At 34.4% G+C, this 15,935-nt stretch overlaps 1 protein-coding gene across 10 annotated transcripts in view; it reads right to left on the bottom strand.

Annotated features, from left to right (window-relative positions):
* Rdl (Resistant to dieldrin) overlaps nucleotides 1-15,524 on the bottom strand; it is a 183,222-nt gene extending 167,698 nt beyond the window's left edge. For 7 of the 10 annotated variants that reach the window (XM_074118503.1, XM_074118510.1, XM_074118502.1 and 4 more), the window contains exon 1: nucleotides 15,361-15,521. In XM_074118503.1, the coding sequence (XP_073974604.1) occupies nucleotides 15,361-15,455 (95 nt within the window). In that variant the 5' untranslated portion in view covers nucleotides 15,456-15,521. Of the gene's footprint in view, nucleotides 1-15,360 lie in introns of all 10 variants that reach the window. The other 3 variants (XM_074118512.1, XM_074118506.1, XM_074118505.1) reach the window with 3 other exon arrangements.
* Between the last annotated feature and the right edge of the window lie 411 nt (nucleotides 15,525-15,935).

Here is a 15,935-nt window from a genome sequence, read left to right as displayed (position 1 = left end):
CGTAGTTATTAATAGATTTTTTTTTCCCATTAATCTCTAATAATAGATTGATATTGATTTCAGTAGGATCCTTAAGAGATATGACGTCATATTTCATTAAAGAGAAGCGTTTTATTACAGTGAACAGTATTATGCTTTCATTTCAGTATAAATTCTAAGCTCCTAAAAAATTTAATTCCATAAATTGGGATGAGAGAAAAACGTGTCCGAGGTCATATTAGGGCTTCAATTTTTGAAGAAAATACGAGGGTCGTTTGAAAAGTCCGTGCAAAGTCAGAGAGATAGCACTACTGGCGCGTATCGAGGTTATGTTTAGTTAGTAGCATCTCTTGGAAGAACACACACCAAGTTTCAACCAGATCGGTCTATTTCTTTGTGTTTGGCATTCGTTTGAATCGAGGAAGTCGAGTGATTTTCAAAAAATGGACGAAAAAGAATTTCGTGTGTTGATTAAACACTACTTTATGAAAGGCAAAACGCCTCAGGAGACTAAAGAGAAGCTTGATAAACATTATGGTGACTCTGCACCTTCGATTAGAACAGTTTATAAGTGGTTTCAAAATTTTCGGAGTGGCCATATGGGCACAAGTGACGCTGAACGTTCTGGACGCCCTGTTGAGGTTACTACTCCAGAAATCATTGATAAAATCCATGATATGGTGATGGATGACAGAAGAGTGAAGGTGCGTGAGATTGCTAGTGCTGTGGGCATCTCGAATGAACGGGTACATAATATTTTGCATCAACATTTGGACATGACAAAGCTATCCGCAAGATGGGTGCCGCGATTGCTCACGCTTGACCAAAAACGAAATCGTGTGAAGTGTTGCAAGGACGGTTTGCAGCTGTTCCAGAAGAATCCGCAGGACTTTAAGCATCGTTTCGTCACTGTGGATGAAACATGGATACATCACTACACTCCTGAGACCAAAGAACAATCTAAACAATTGGTTACCAAGGGGGAATCTGCGCCAAAAAAGGCGAAGACCGTTCCTTCGGCCGGAAAGATTATGGCGACTGTCTTTTGGGATTCGCAAGGAATAATCCTCATCGACTATCTGGTAAAGGGTAAAACTATTACAGGTGCATATTATTCATCGTTATTGGACCGTTCGAAAACCGAGCTGCAAGAAAAACGCCCACGATTGGCCCACAAAAAAGTCCTTTTCCATCACGACAACGCACCAGCTCACACCTCAGCAGTTGTGGTCGCAAAATTAATGGAAATAGGGTTCCAACTCGTTTCACATCCCCTCTATTCTCCAGACTTGGCTCCCTCGGACTACTATTTGTTCCTTAATATGAAGAAATGGCTGGCGGGAAAAAGATTTTATTCAAACGAGGAGGTGATTGCAGAAACGAATGGCTATTTTTCAGACTTGGACAAATCCTATTATTCGGAAGGGATCAACAAACTAGAGCAGCGTTGGACGAAGTGTATAAGCCAAAAAGGAGACTATGTTGAAAAATAAAAAAGGTTTACCCCAAAAAATTAAGTAGTTTCTATTTTTGCACGAACTTTTCAAACGACCCTCGTATGTTATTTTTATAATTAGAGAAAAATAAATTCTATTCTAAGAAGGGCGCGTTATGGCACACGACTCAGGCCAGAATTGGACTTCTAATCCATATATAAATATAATATGCATAGATATAGATATAGAAAATTCACTATATTTAAGAAATTTTAGCTCCAAAACAAGAATAAGTGGCTTAAATCTCCTACTTTGGATAGCAACTTGAACTCTACTGTTGCTAGTTCTAAACATAAGTCTCTAATCTAAAAATTAGTCTTAAGTTTAGATTAGATTCTATGAGTCTGTGCCCCCAATACAGGGGCATTCCTACAGCCCTGTTTCTTGATTAGACAAGTGTATTTAGATTTGATTCTCCAAAGAGCCTAACTCTTATTCGACACAACCTTTCTCAGTGCCAGATATTTATTCTTACTAGCAAACTTATTCAGGCAGCCCGTGTGGTGAATGTATTTCCGCAATCTGCAGTGGCCTGCCAAGACGCCTAGACCCACTGTAACCTAGCTTTTAATTTTTAACTACCTTTTAAAGATCTGCCGATTTCTTTAATACAATTTCTCTAATCGATGAGGGACAAATTTGCGTTTTTCTGTTTCATCAACTGCGAGTGTTGTTGCCACTTTCCCAAGCAGTGTACGAATAGTGTGAACTGGAGCTATACCGATCAACCTATAAAGCAGCAAATTCGGAGTCTCTGCGAGCTTTCTGCCCTTCAATCAAAGATAATTTCTAGATTCATTTTCCTTTGTTTGTAGCTTTTATCTTTTCAAGTCCTTTTTTTTCTCTACATCCATACAAATTCACCATACATTTTGTTGAGAAGGATATTAAGAATTATTGAAAACAAAGGATCGCTCTTTCTTCTATCGACCCCTATATGGATGTTCTATCTCTTTATTAAGAATAGGGGAAAATTTCTCTAAAACTGTGGATAATGAATTCAATAACATGTGATGATGGAATCGTAAAAGACAGGCAGGCTGTGGAAAATTCATTAACACACTGCCGTCCAGATAATTATAAAGTTCACACTAATTAACAGACTGAACTAATAATTAGTCCACCTTTTAGTGAAATCTTTAAAGTTGTAATTAGCATTTTGTCAGCAAAAATATTAGAATAAGAATCACTTGATTCTTTTTAAAATGTAAACATTTCTAATGTATGTCTAAGTGAGTGTACCTAATTGGAGGAGAATATTCCAAAATAGCCTGAGTTATCTCTGTAATTAGGTTGGGACAAATGAGTAGAGATTTTATTACAATCCAGAGCACAAGCGCAGTGTTGAATGCACATGCATGTAACAAAAGCTAAAATGCTTTTCTCTTTGCAACAACCCTTTACAGGATGTTACTTGGATTGTGCCTTCTGCCTTAACACAAAATACATTAAGGTGTTAACTACTCAAGCTCACAATAATCACAGCATCTTTTAGTTTATGTTTAGTAAATAATACCTTTTTTTACTCTATTTAATAAATAACTGCCCATTAGTATCAGGTAAATGGTTTCCTATCTCGCGATCTACTGATTCCGAGGCTCCAAAAACCATTATTGTAGGGTTCTGTTCGTCATCTTTGGTTATTGATACCATTATTGATGTCCAAAACACACGAAATCATCTTTTGGACAACTGGTAAAACTGATATCACAAACTAGACCATTTTAAAATCGATTTATTAGTAACAAATCAAACAGGACTGAAAACACAAATTTTTTTTTTAGGTTTACACTCATAATGTAAAACAAATTATAATTGTTCACGAGTATAAGCCCTTAAGATGATCTCATCCCTAGCTCGAATGGTTGTCATTAAGATAAATAACAAAATTAATGACTAAAATTGACAGAAACTGTTATGTTTTAATCAAGAAACTTAAGATATTTTGCTACATTCCACATTAGTAGTTTCCATATTCAAGACTTTACCTTTGCTATCATTTCTGCCCTTTGCAGTGTGGATCAGACTGGCCAGTTCGCCACCACACGCACATCATTCGTAAAATAACCGCTTGAAGTGAAAAATGAAAAATGCGTTCTTTTTTTAAACGAAACTTTGAAATGTTGAAGACGATTTATGCAATGAGCATACACAGTTTAAAGAAAAGCGAACTTTATCTACAGCATCACAACTTAGCTCGAAACTAATCTAAATTCCATCATCATAAATATTTCTATTTTGGAAATGGGCTGTATTCAGTGTAAGTAATAATAAAAACACTAATGGCAAGGGTATTAACAAGATATCACATTAAAACTGTCCGGTAGGACAGTTGTATAAGGGTTGATCGACAACAAATGCACGAGAAAGCGTAACGTTGAAGAACACCCAACTTTGATAATTTTTTTCTCTTTTTCTATAAAAGATAAAATTCCCTTTTTTTTTTGTTTTGCGTTTATTGTGCTACCATCAGCGCGTTAGCTATAAGTAACAATGATAACTGGGAACAGTAGAACTAAATGAGTGGAGAAGTTACCCAGTGGTAACACTCCCAAACATTATATGGTTAGTCACTCTCTTCACTTGAGAGGAGATCACGAGGCCACTGTCTTTTAAGACGTCTTGTCTGGTTGTCAGGAAGAGTTCTAGAAGAAAGATTTTGAGCTAGAGGATTTATATGAGATTGCAGGCTGAAGTAGATTTTTCTGTATCGTGTTTTAGCAACTTGGGTGACAAAAGGAATGTTAAGGTCATTGTGTATAGTCAGGTTGGAGACATAAAATGGAGCGTTTACGATAGTTCAAAGTATTTTAGATTGTAGCGATTGAATCCTTTGGAGATTAGAGCATTTGGTTGAACCACAAAGCTCTATTCCATACGCCCAGATGGGTTTTAAAATAGAAGTATAAATCAGTCTTTTGTTGTCCAGAGAAAGTTTTGATCTATCGTCTAAGAGTCTTTTAAGTAGTCGATAGCGTCTGTTTAGTTCTGTTCTTTTAAGTCTAGTGTGGGGTGATAAAATCCCCAAATTTTCTTTATAATGTAGGGGCAAATCCTCCTTTATAACTTTTTTTTTTTTTGCAACAACATAGATATAATAGATTTAATAAAGAATTCAATAAAGAATCAAGAAATTAGTGAAGAACTTTCAAATTGTAATAAATTTAATAATTACAATGAGCGTTTTTTAAATCTAAAAAACTATTTGAGTTTGAGCGGGAAAGGATGTGATTACAAAGACGTGAAGAAAGGCGGTAAGAGACAGATGGGTGTAGCAACAGTGCGACGCCGGGTTCGCAGCCACCCTGGGCACTGGGAGCACGCCCACTCGCATACCCTACATCTTACTATCACCCTATCTACCCATCTATCTTTCCTACTTGCTTTAATATTCTTTGACGTGAGAATGAACCCGTAGCTTTATACATTTTAAGCTTGCACACCTCGTCTATTTTCCCCTTTAAAACTGGCCATCATCTGCCCGCTTCTTCTTCACTCTTTTATAAGAATAAACTTTATAGCTCGATGATCATTTTTGTTCACTTTAAAATAAATATAACTTTAAGGGGAAAAAATCTTCTTCCCCATATTAGAATTAAAGTTTTATTTTTCTTGTAAAGCCAATGTTATAGTAACTATATACTTCTTTAGGACAAATCCTTGCTGATCGCAAGCTATTTATTAAATTTAAATATTCAAATATAGAATTAGGGTTTTCGCAATTTACTAATAATATTTTGCAATTAATATTTTCATTAAAAAATTAAGAATTAATGAAAAATTACATTTGTTTTTAGTTATCAATAAATTCAATTTTTAGTTATTATACGAGATACATCTGCATTTATCAACGCATCTTCCAGAACACTGACGTAAGTATAGCTGCAGCGATTTAAGCGGGAGTTCTAGCGTCACTTCCGTGTCCTACGCTAGATGTATTAAGCATCACCAGAAATGAATAATGAATTAATAAATATTTATTTAAATAAATATATACATAAAATAAATAATGAAGTATAATGTTCAATACATTTTAAGCTTCATAACAAGTGAGAAACGAGAAAGCTTAAGTGAGCATGGTAGGAATGCAGGGAAAAAAGGAGAGGAAAAACCTGCAGCTAAAGCATCACCAGAAAAAAGAAGTCCAGAATCTGGTGCAAAATTAGGCTACGAGGGTCGTTTGAAAAGTCCGTGCAAAAATAAAAACTACTTAATATTTTGGGGTAAACCTTTTTTATTTTTCAACATAGTCTCCTTTTAGGCTTATACACTTCGTCCAACGCTGCTCTAGTTTGTTGATCCCTTTCGAATAATAGGAATGTCCAAGTCTGAAAAATAGCCATTCGTTTCTGCAATCACCTCCTCGTTTGAATAAAATCTTTTTCCCGCCAGCCATTTCTTCATATTGGGGAACAAATAGTAGTCCGAGGGAGCCATGTCTGGAGAATAGGGAGGATGTGAAACGAGTTGGAACCCTATTTCCATTAATTTTGCGACCACAACTGCTGAGGTGTGAGCTGGTGCGTTGTCGTGATGGAAAAGGACTTTTTTGTGGGCCAATCGTGGGCGTTTTTCTTGCAGCTCGGTTTTCGAACGGTCCAATAACGATGAATAATATGCACCTGTAATAGTTTTACCCTTTACCAGATAGTCGATGAGGATTATTCCTTGCGAATCCCAAAAGACAGTCGCCATAATCTTTCCGGCCGAAGGAACGGTCTTCGCCTTTTTTGGCGCAGATTCCCCCTTGTAACTTTTTGGTCTCAGGAGTGTAGTGATGTATCCATGTTTCATCCACAGTGACGAAACGACGCTTAAAGCCCTGCGGATTCTTCTGGAACAGCTGCAAACCGTCCTTGCAACACTTCACACGATTTCGTTTTTGGTTAAGCGTGAGCAATCACGGCACCCATCTTGCGGATAGCTTTGTCATGTCCAAATGTTGATGCAAAATATTATGTACCCGTTCATTCGAGATGCCCACAGCACTAGCAATCTCACGCACCTTTACTCTTCTGTCATCCATCACCATATCATGGATTTTATCAATGATTTCTGGAGTAGTAACCTCAACAGGGCGTCCAGAACGTTCAGCGTCACTTGTGCCCATATGGCCACTCCGAAAATTTTGAAACCACTTATAAAGTGTCCTAATCGAAGGTGCAGAGTCACCATAATGTTTATCAAGCTTCTCTTTAGTCTCCTGTGGCGTTTTGCCTTTCATAAAGTAGTGTTTAATCAACACACCAGAAATTCTTTTTCGTCCATTTTTTGAAAATCACTCGACTTCCTCGATTCAAACGAATGCCAAACACAAAGAAATAGACCGATCTGGCTGAAACTTGGTGTGTGTTCTTCCAAGAGATGCTACTAACTAAACATAACCTCGATACGCGCCAGTGGTGCTATCTCTCTGACTTTGCACGGACTTTTCAAACGACCCTCGTACTTTGAAAGCATGATCCAGAGGTTCCATCAAAGATAGTGAACCCAGAAAAAGGTTAAATGAAATCAATTAGGACAGGATACTGGACGTAAGGACAAGGCGAATGAACTGGTGAAAGTGGATTTATTTCAAACGTGAATTGGCCAGAACCGGTATTAACCATTTCAGAAAAATAAAATTAAGGAATAGGAAATAGGTTTGACGAAAGAGCCAGCTTATGATTTGCGCATAACCCAACTTATTTATACAGCAATTCAAGCCACAACTTTCTTTAGCGTTGATTAATTCGAGCAGATCCTAATAGAGGAACACGGAAAGAATGGACACGCCAAAGTTGTAGGCCATCTTTTTAAATGAGGTTACTTGAACTGGCGCGGATTCAGCAATGCAGGACAGAAGAATTGAAGTATAAAACAATGGTACACTACGTAGGTGACTGTCCGAGGTTCATACGAACAAGATGAAGAATATTCAGGCGTGTAGAGAGGTTTAAGGATTTATCCCAGATTGATTCAAAAAGAGACGTTAAGGGCACTGGCAGTTTTCGAATTATTGTGGACAGTTTGAAGATTAAGGTCATGTTATACATCTACAGATAAGAGCCATTTGAGACCTGGGTCCTACGCCACTCGGTCTCCGTCTTCGAAATTAAGGGCTCTCATAAAATTAGTTTGCAACGGTTACGACTTCATCTCATAGAAAGAGAACAAACACTGCCTGTTTGCAGCAAGGAGATCTACAGTTTTTTCAGATATTGTACTTCTTAGAGTTCACTATTTCGGCTTAAAAGCAATTGCTTCATATGCATTAGCACAGCATGACAGTTAATAAAAATGCTTAGTTTGAAGATATTTCAAGTAAGGCTTTATTAATGCATAAATACAGTTAATTGTTATTTGCAGTATATTTGACGTCCTTTGAATTTCTTTTCAGCTTTCCTGCCGATTGTTTTGAATTCTCTGAACCCAAAAATCCTAATGACCCCAAAATCAACAGTGGATTTCCTGCAATTTTTCGCTAATGAGTGATAATATTTTATAATAAACAGAAATACCACAGAAAAACAAACGGCCGTACATATTGTACAAAATCACGTGCTTGCTTGCACAAATATAAACCACATCCTATTTAACTTCCAGAACGGAAGGAAACTGTATGATAATGGTAAACCAGAAAGTTAATTGAACAAAAGCATAAGAGAAGGAAGTAGAAGCGGTGAAATAACGATCATACTCTCCGAGAATCGAGTCGTCAAAATAACTTCCAGCTAAAATACAGCCCTTACCACCTCATTAAACAGAATAAAATAATAGTGAAGACTGCGGAGAGTTTAGAAAAAGCTTCACTAAAAGGCTTGGATTCCCGTAAACAAAATAGCAGCTGAGAAGTTTAGAAATCAGACATACTTGGCAAAAACCCGACAGGAATTTTACAGATTATGTTGATAGGTTAGAGAGTTAACTGAGGATCGTTAAAGGTGTCTGGGGTGCTGAGAAAAACATAGAACAGCACCTTATGGAAGAATTTCTAAAAAAAAAGATCGGTCCGAAGGGGAAAACGGCGATTTTCGGAGCATGAACTTGAGTAACATTTCTGGAGGTACCTTGTCGTTCAGAATTGTTGAAGGAACAGCGTGATATGACTACGACAGAAGGAAACATTTTGTTATAATTTGTTTGTCTGGCTAAAATTAAAGGTTATTCAAGCATCAATTTACATATTATTTTATCTATATTTTAGATTTCATTAAGAAGTTAAAAATTTTAAATTTACATTTAAACAGAAATTGTTTAATTTTGTTAGCTAAATTTACATCAACAGTTTTCGCTAAGGAGCATTTAATCTATAGAAAATTGTCAATAAATAATATAAAACAATTATTGATTCCCATTTTTATAATTTTTTATTTTTATTTTTTGAAACCTCGCCATTTCAAAGTTAATAAGAAAATCTTCGGAAAGATTTGAGAACGAAGTTAGCTAAATTAACAGCCAAATATGTAAGATAAACGGGAACCATAAAATAACTTCTTTAACAAATCAGACAGCTATTGCTCTCGTTGGTAATAACGACTGGCCTGGTCAGCCAAATCAATGCTCCGTTTCTCAAATTACAGAGGTGTCCATTTTCCTTATTAAATCTGTTACTTATTTCTAAAAGATTAGTAGCCTTAAATGTAACATATTACGGGAAATAAACTAAATTTAATTAGTTTTATTTAATAATAACTCTACCATTTCTTTAGGTAGACGTAGCCTAGATGTGCTACTTTTTATTTAATACTTACGACTTTTTGAGCAGTTAAGAAAACGTATAAAAAATATGATTATTAGGTTTCGAGTTTGTTTTTAGACATAACTTCGAGATTTTTCGCTGATGGCTGAGCCATATAACGACCTAGGTATATTTGGACATATCGTACCCTTTAAAATATGATTATTAAGTAACATTTAGTAAAATTCCAAATTGTCATATCACTTTTTTGCATGTGCGCATCACTAGGGTCAGTGTACGGACCCCTCCCTTCAATTCTCCATTTACAACAGATATTTCGCAACAATCTCTCTATTACTGAACTCAGTTCATTAGCGGACGGCACACCTATTCTTTCTCCGAATCCTGCAGAGCCATCTCATTGTTTACGATACAGATTTCACAAGTAATTAATAAAATAAATGCGAACAAAAATGCTAATAAACATTCTCTCTAATCACAAAATCCTTCTAAATTTTCATAAACTACAAACACAAACATAACTCAGAAAGAATCCGGTGTTTTTGGACGTTTTTAGATCAAAAATACATCTTGAACACTAAAACTAGTCAGTAAAACTGGAAACAAAAAGCAATTATTAGCTTTTTAGATTCCTTGCTTGAGATGATTACGTGGATAGCATTGTCGTTTACATAAAGGATTTCTTATCTTAGCCAATGGCATTCACATATGGAACAAAGAATTAATTGAAAAGGGCTTTTAATTACAATAACGTAATTAGTTCAAAGAATTTCCAGATAAAAATAAAAACAAAATGAATGTGCAATATTTATAATCACAGCGCAGTTTATTAAATAATTGAAAAAAATATAATTACGGGCATTAAATTGGTGTTTGTTTTCTTTAGTTAGTTGAAAATAGTTTTTCATTATGTTATTAATTATTTTCATTCATAATGACGATGTCATGATCTGGATGCCTTTTATAAAAGTGAATGGAAATGTAAACAAAGTTTACTAATTTGAAATATCTTGAAAATCAAACCATACTTTAACTGCTAAATTAATGGTACCCAAGTTGTTCTACATTTTATTAAAGAAGAAGTTGTTGATAAAATTATTTATTATCACTAATTTTATTATAAACAATGTCTTCTACTTAATATTTCATTTTTAATTTCGCAAAAGCTTGGTGCGAGACATTACCGCTATGCTCGCAAATTTTAGGACAAAAATCTTGATTTCGATCGTCAAAATAAAGAATTTTCCGTCCAAGAAGAGCCTTGGGCATACTTTTTGCTAAAAAGTGTTATTTTGCTTGGAGCATTTTCCAAACATGCATTTTATAGGGAACAGTCAATTTTCAAAATTATTTGGTCGCTTCCTCTGATCGAATCTAGTCAAAACATAAAAATTTCAACTTTTTACTATTTGTTATATTTGCATTACAAAGAACGCGTAAAGAACCATTTTTAAAACCCAATAGATCAGGGTAGAAGTAGGGGGTAGAAGTAGATGGTAAAGGAAGTGGCTACAAGCCAAATTCACTGCCACCAAAAGATAAAAGTTTGTTCCAGAGGAAAGAGAAAGTTATAAAATCAATGTAGTAATTAAATTATGCCTTTTTTTCGGTCTCTTTTTCTCGAAGTTTAGTAGGACATTTCGGCCTCTATCGGCTAAAGAGCTAATGGCTAACAGGGCCTGAACTACATTCATGAACTAAATTCATTCAAAAACCTGGCTCATAGAATCAAACGAAAACATAATGAAATCTTGCAACAGGGCGCTCTGGTTATACTCAACATTCAATACTAAGGTGTATTGCGGGTTAAACTATCCTCTGTCTATAACAATCTACCAATTTTACCCACTAATTGAGAGAAAACTGTACCTACCTACCTACTATATAACCACTTTTACAGAAATATTGGGGTCCTTGTTATCCCATTCTAATTACATTAACAACTCCTGCGTCTTTCCGCAGGGCAGAGATATTTAATTAGTATAAGAATGTATGTTTAGCCAAGAGAAAAAAATTATTATTTTTGGATTTCATTATATTATAACCTATTCTTTCTTAGTTTTTCATCTTAGTTAGTTTTTACCTTTTTTTGGTTAGTTTTTTTGTTTTCATAACAGGATAACAAGGAAAGGTTTGATTTGGAGGGGAATTGGGGAAACAGATTGTGGCGTTAAAGATACCTGAATATTTTGGTAATTTAAGAAAGAATTGATAATAAAAATTATTTTTAGACAATTGTAACAGGATAAAATTTTCAAATTGCCAAAAATTTCAGGCACTGGTTTTCTTAAATAAGTATCCATTTTGTTGTACTTTTGTTATTGCGCTTACGGAAAAAAAAGGAATAGAATTGAATTGATGAGATTGATTGCAGACCAATCAAAAGAAGACCAAGAAAAGAAGTGTGCTTATCTTCAGCAGGAAGAGAGAACCTGCCATTCTGAGGAAATGAGAAGAAGGATTCAAGAGAACCTCTGAACCATTAAGGGCTTAGTTTCACACTTAAATATTTAAGACCTAAGTTCTTTAATATTAAATGAATTTAATACATGGTGCACTACTGCGGTGAACACTCCACTAGGTGATCAGTGAAAGAAGTACTAAAAGCGGTACAAATTTAAAAAAAAATCTTCCTGGAAATTTGGAAATTACTCCTCCAACTTGGAAAAATTGTTTTAGGATGCAAGAAAACTTTACTACGCGATTGTGAATATGTAGGAAATCTAATAGAAAAGTACATGTCGCAGAATATTCAAATTTAATGCCTAATATTCCGTTTCGGAGATTTTTTGATTAAGATGTCAAAGAATTGCATTAAAATGTTATTCAGATATGCATCTAGCATTCACTAAATAATATGCAGATTAAAATTTCAAGTTACCAAAGAATACGGCTAATTATATAATCAGTTTAGAAACGAATTTGACGAGTATGTTTTGGTATACATTGAAGTTGCACATAAGTTATATTTTCAAAATACTTCAACTTCCAGACGGTAGGCTCCCCCAAACTAATAGCCAAGAAAATTATCGCTAAAAAAAATCTTGTGGTTCAAAGATTGGGATAACATGTGTCGTCAACTGGGAATATCCCCGTTCAATCTAGAAAATTATGATAACTGGAGAAGTAATTTAAATAGTTTTCTGGATATATTAAAGATGAACGAGAGAGAGAATGATATAGCTAGGGCGAGAGAAGGACAACATCATGTTATCTATCCGAGGTTGGATTACGATAAATGGGAATACCTCTGTAATTATAGTGTCGAAGATGCCCGCCTAATAATAAAAGCCAGATCAGAGTCATTCAATTTAAATTTTAGGCCCTTTGATCCAGAAGCTGACCAAAACTGCACTTTGTGTTAACCTAATTGACATAGAAACCGTTATTCATTTTATAGGAGTTTGTCCCATACTGGCGCCATATAGGCTTCATTATTTAAATAAAATAGTTCTCTCGATTGAGGAGGTGTGTAGTTTTTTGAATGGTACAGAAAACTGGAGTGACTTATGCAAATATTTAAAATCAGCTATCTCTTATAGAAGATTGATTATTAATGAATTTTATCTCTGATGATAAGTCGTTTTCATTTCTATTTTTGTTCTGTTTTAATATTATTTTTATTTTTTACTTCATCCAATGTTTATTTGTTCCTCATTTAGTTGCAGTTTTAAACCATAATAATTTGTAATCGCAACTCGGCAGACGGATGTAATCCATTGCCTTCAAAGAGTTATTATTTATTTTTCTATTGAATTTAGAATTATTATTTGTTCATAAATAATATTGTATTGTAAGATGGAAACATTTCTTTAAATAAACTCTATTATTATTATTATTAGATTAAAATTTCAATTTTTAACTTATAATTAAAAAATAATAATTGTGCTATCCTATTTAATATTTCTCAAGTGGCACGTACACTGGAATCTCAGTTTAAGTTACGTATTTTTTTAAATTCCCAAAATAAACAAAACTTTGATCCGCTACATTTACAGATTTTTTTTTTATTTTTTAAATGAAATTTGATTTGATTAACGTTATGTGGAAACCTGATGGCTTAAAGGATTCTAAATTACAAAAGATATTTTTCTCTGCAAGCTTAGTGAGTTCTAATCTGGTGATGGATCAAATAAGGTAAATGATTAACATACTTTTAAAAGAACGTGTTTTTCATTTATCTAAATTTTAATGAAAACGTAATAAGTCCCAAAAAGTCCAGAGTATATGAGATAGATTACTGATCTCTAATCGTAAAAATAACAAAAATTACTAAAAATTAGAATGGAAAATATTGACCTAGTTTCCGAAACTGCATTAAGGGACGATTTTATTTAATTGTTATTACTAGAGTTTCGATCATTTAAAGCCAGTGTTTTTTCACATGACAAATATCTAAAAGAACTTTTGCCAGCTGTTCAACAAAAATTTGATCCTTCCAGCACCACTTTTTCAATAAATCTTACAGCAATAAGAAAAAGAATGGGTTTCTTGCACGTTATAGTTTCATGTAAATAGCTAAGTAAATTGACCCAGTTCGGATTTCTTTATTTCATTTTACATGACAATCGATATAGGTTTGGTTAAATGTGTAGATCGATGGAACGAAGGACGGTTACAAACCAAACTACCTCTTATACAGATCAAAACCCCCTCGTCTACCAGTACCTACCGGTGTCGGGTGCTTATTTAATGAGAGAGAGATTATTATATTGTGAGCATGCGCTTCTAAATAAACGCAATTCCATAACTTTTTATTTATGGTTTCTATTTTAACTTGCTGTTTAAAGTGAACATCATTTGGTGCAATAGAGGAAATTAAGTGTTGATGGGGCTGCGAAAGGTGAAGCCATTAATAAATAAAAAGTTCAAAGTGAAAATTTGGATTCTTAATATGAATTCTAAACTCATAAACTTCTATTACATGCCTACTTGAATTGAAAATTTAATAATTATCAAAAACCAAAATAATTCAATAGCAAAAATATAGACGAGTATGTTTATTTCGAAACTTTTAACGATGGACATCTTGTTAAATAAAAATGAGAAAATTAAAATATTTTTGAAAGATTGATTGCTAGCAGTTTGTAGAGACAACATTGAACAGTAAAGGACCAGTTTCTCAAAAAATTAAAATTATAAAGATTATTGTAAGATGTTTGTAAAAATTAATTAACTAAACATGGGCTTCTTATTATTATTATAATTTTCAGGTTTGTTAGCAAAAAGAAAATATCTGAATTTGATTACTTCACAGTATTTGCGAGCTAGTTGTGGGTGGAGTTCACATATATTCAATCTTATTTATTCCTAACCTCCTCTGTTGACACCTCCTCTTAACTAATATCAGCGTACTAATTAAGTTAAAGTACGATGTCAGCGGTTGTATATGTAAATAACTTTAAACGCCCAAGGATTGTGCTAAAAAACTGAGTACTTTTTTGAGGTTCAGCAAGTTTTAATATTCTAAATTTAATGAATAATTTTTTTTTTTTTGTAATTAGAGAAAAACAAACTGTAAGGTTCCAGGTCTAGGAGAAAATTTAGGCACCGCCCTATACCAATATAAATTTTGTATTATTTTGCTTCCAACCTGCTTTCAATCAAAGAAAATCATTAAAGCTAAATTTATTAATGAAAGCCCATTGTTATTAGCGCGTTCATTAATCTTTCAGTACATCGCTTATTCTCTGCAACCAACTAAAATTACAATTAGTTCACTTAATGAATAAAAAAAAAACATTGTTATCCATATCACTAAAGATTGAGTTAAAAGTATCAGGAAATCGTAAAGGATGAGGATGTCCTTAAACAGTTGGTCGTATCGGGCGGAGCCTACGCCCTATACGCGCCGCTGCTCCTAATCGTCCATGTGTTTTACCCCGCTGGATTATTTTTTATTCACCAATTCTTTTACAAAGTCTTCATTTGTTGTCTTTAACCCCGATTTGTTAATTTCACTGGGCTTATATTCAGTACTTAACTAACACACACACCTCACTTTGATTTAAAACAAAAACACCACCACTGCACTATCATATGTTTTAAGATGGCCACACATCTGAACCCCTCCAACCCTGCCTCGCCCACACAGTGCTCAATGTAAACTTATTTACAATACTGCTAAGTTTATGGTAAACTGAATTTTGCTTTCTACTTTAAAAAAAATAAATAAAATATAGAATAAGATGAATAATTACTTACGCGGCTTGTGCGAACGGTGTTCTTGTTGACGGAGCGATAAGTGTGGCAGCGATAGCGATACAGAGGAAGGCCCATGATGCGAGGGCAGTCCTCATGATGATGGCCAGCTAGTCCATTGCTAGACTGGCTGGGTGTAGCCTTGTCTCCCCACTATCCGCACAAGCTATATTGATCCGCACACCCCTCTGTATCTGCGCTCGCAATATCCCCTCTCTTCAATTCAACCCTCTCTTTGCCATCCCTCTCTAATACCAACAATCTTTCATTCTACCCCTACTATCCGTTACAACTATCTGTATTCAAAAAATATTTACTCCTTTAAACTAACTTTAATTTTTGAAGTTCATAAATTTATTTTGTTTACAAATAATTATTAAATAAATAAAATTTATCTTAAATCAAATTGTTACAAAATATATATATATATATAATTTTGCGTTGCCAAATGCCATACAGTAGTGAAGCTGTAGATGGCAGGAGGTGATAGAAGAGGGAGTTTACGCCCCCTCAGCCACAGGGAGCACTCTGGTGCTCCAAACCAAAACAACACCCTAACACACTCTCACCGACTCTAC

The sequence above is a fragment of the Rhodnius prolixus genome, unplaced genomic scaffold (assembly GCF_049639745.1).
Source record: "Rhodnius prolixus isolate KJV_2025 unplaced genomic scaffold, Rpr scaffold_2, whole genome shotgun sequence".
Taxonomy (NCBI): Eukaryota; Metazoa; Arthropoda; class Insecta; order Hemiptera; family Reduviidae; genus Rhodnius; species Rhodnius prolixus.
Note: the sequence above shows the minus strand (reverse complement) of the source record. Positions and strands in the feature narration are given on the sequence as shown.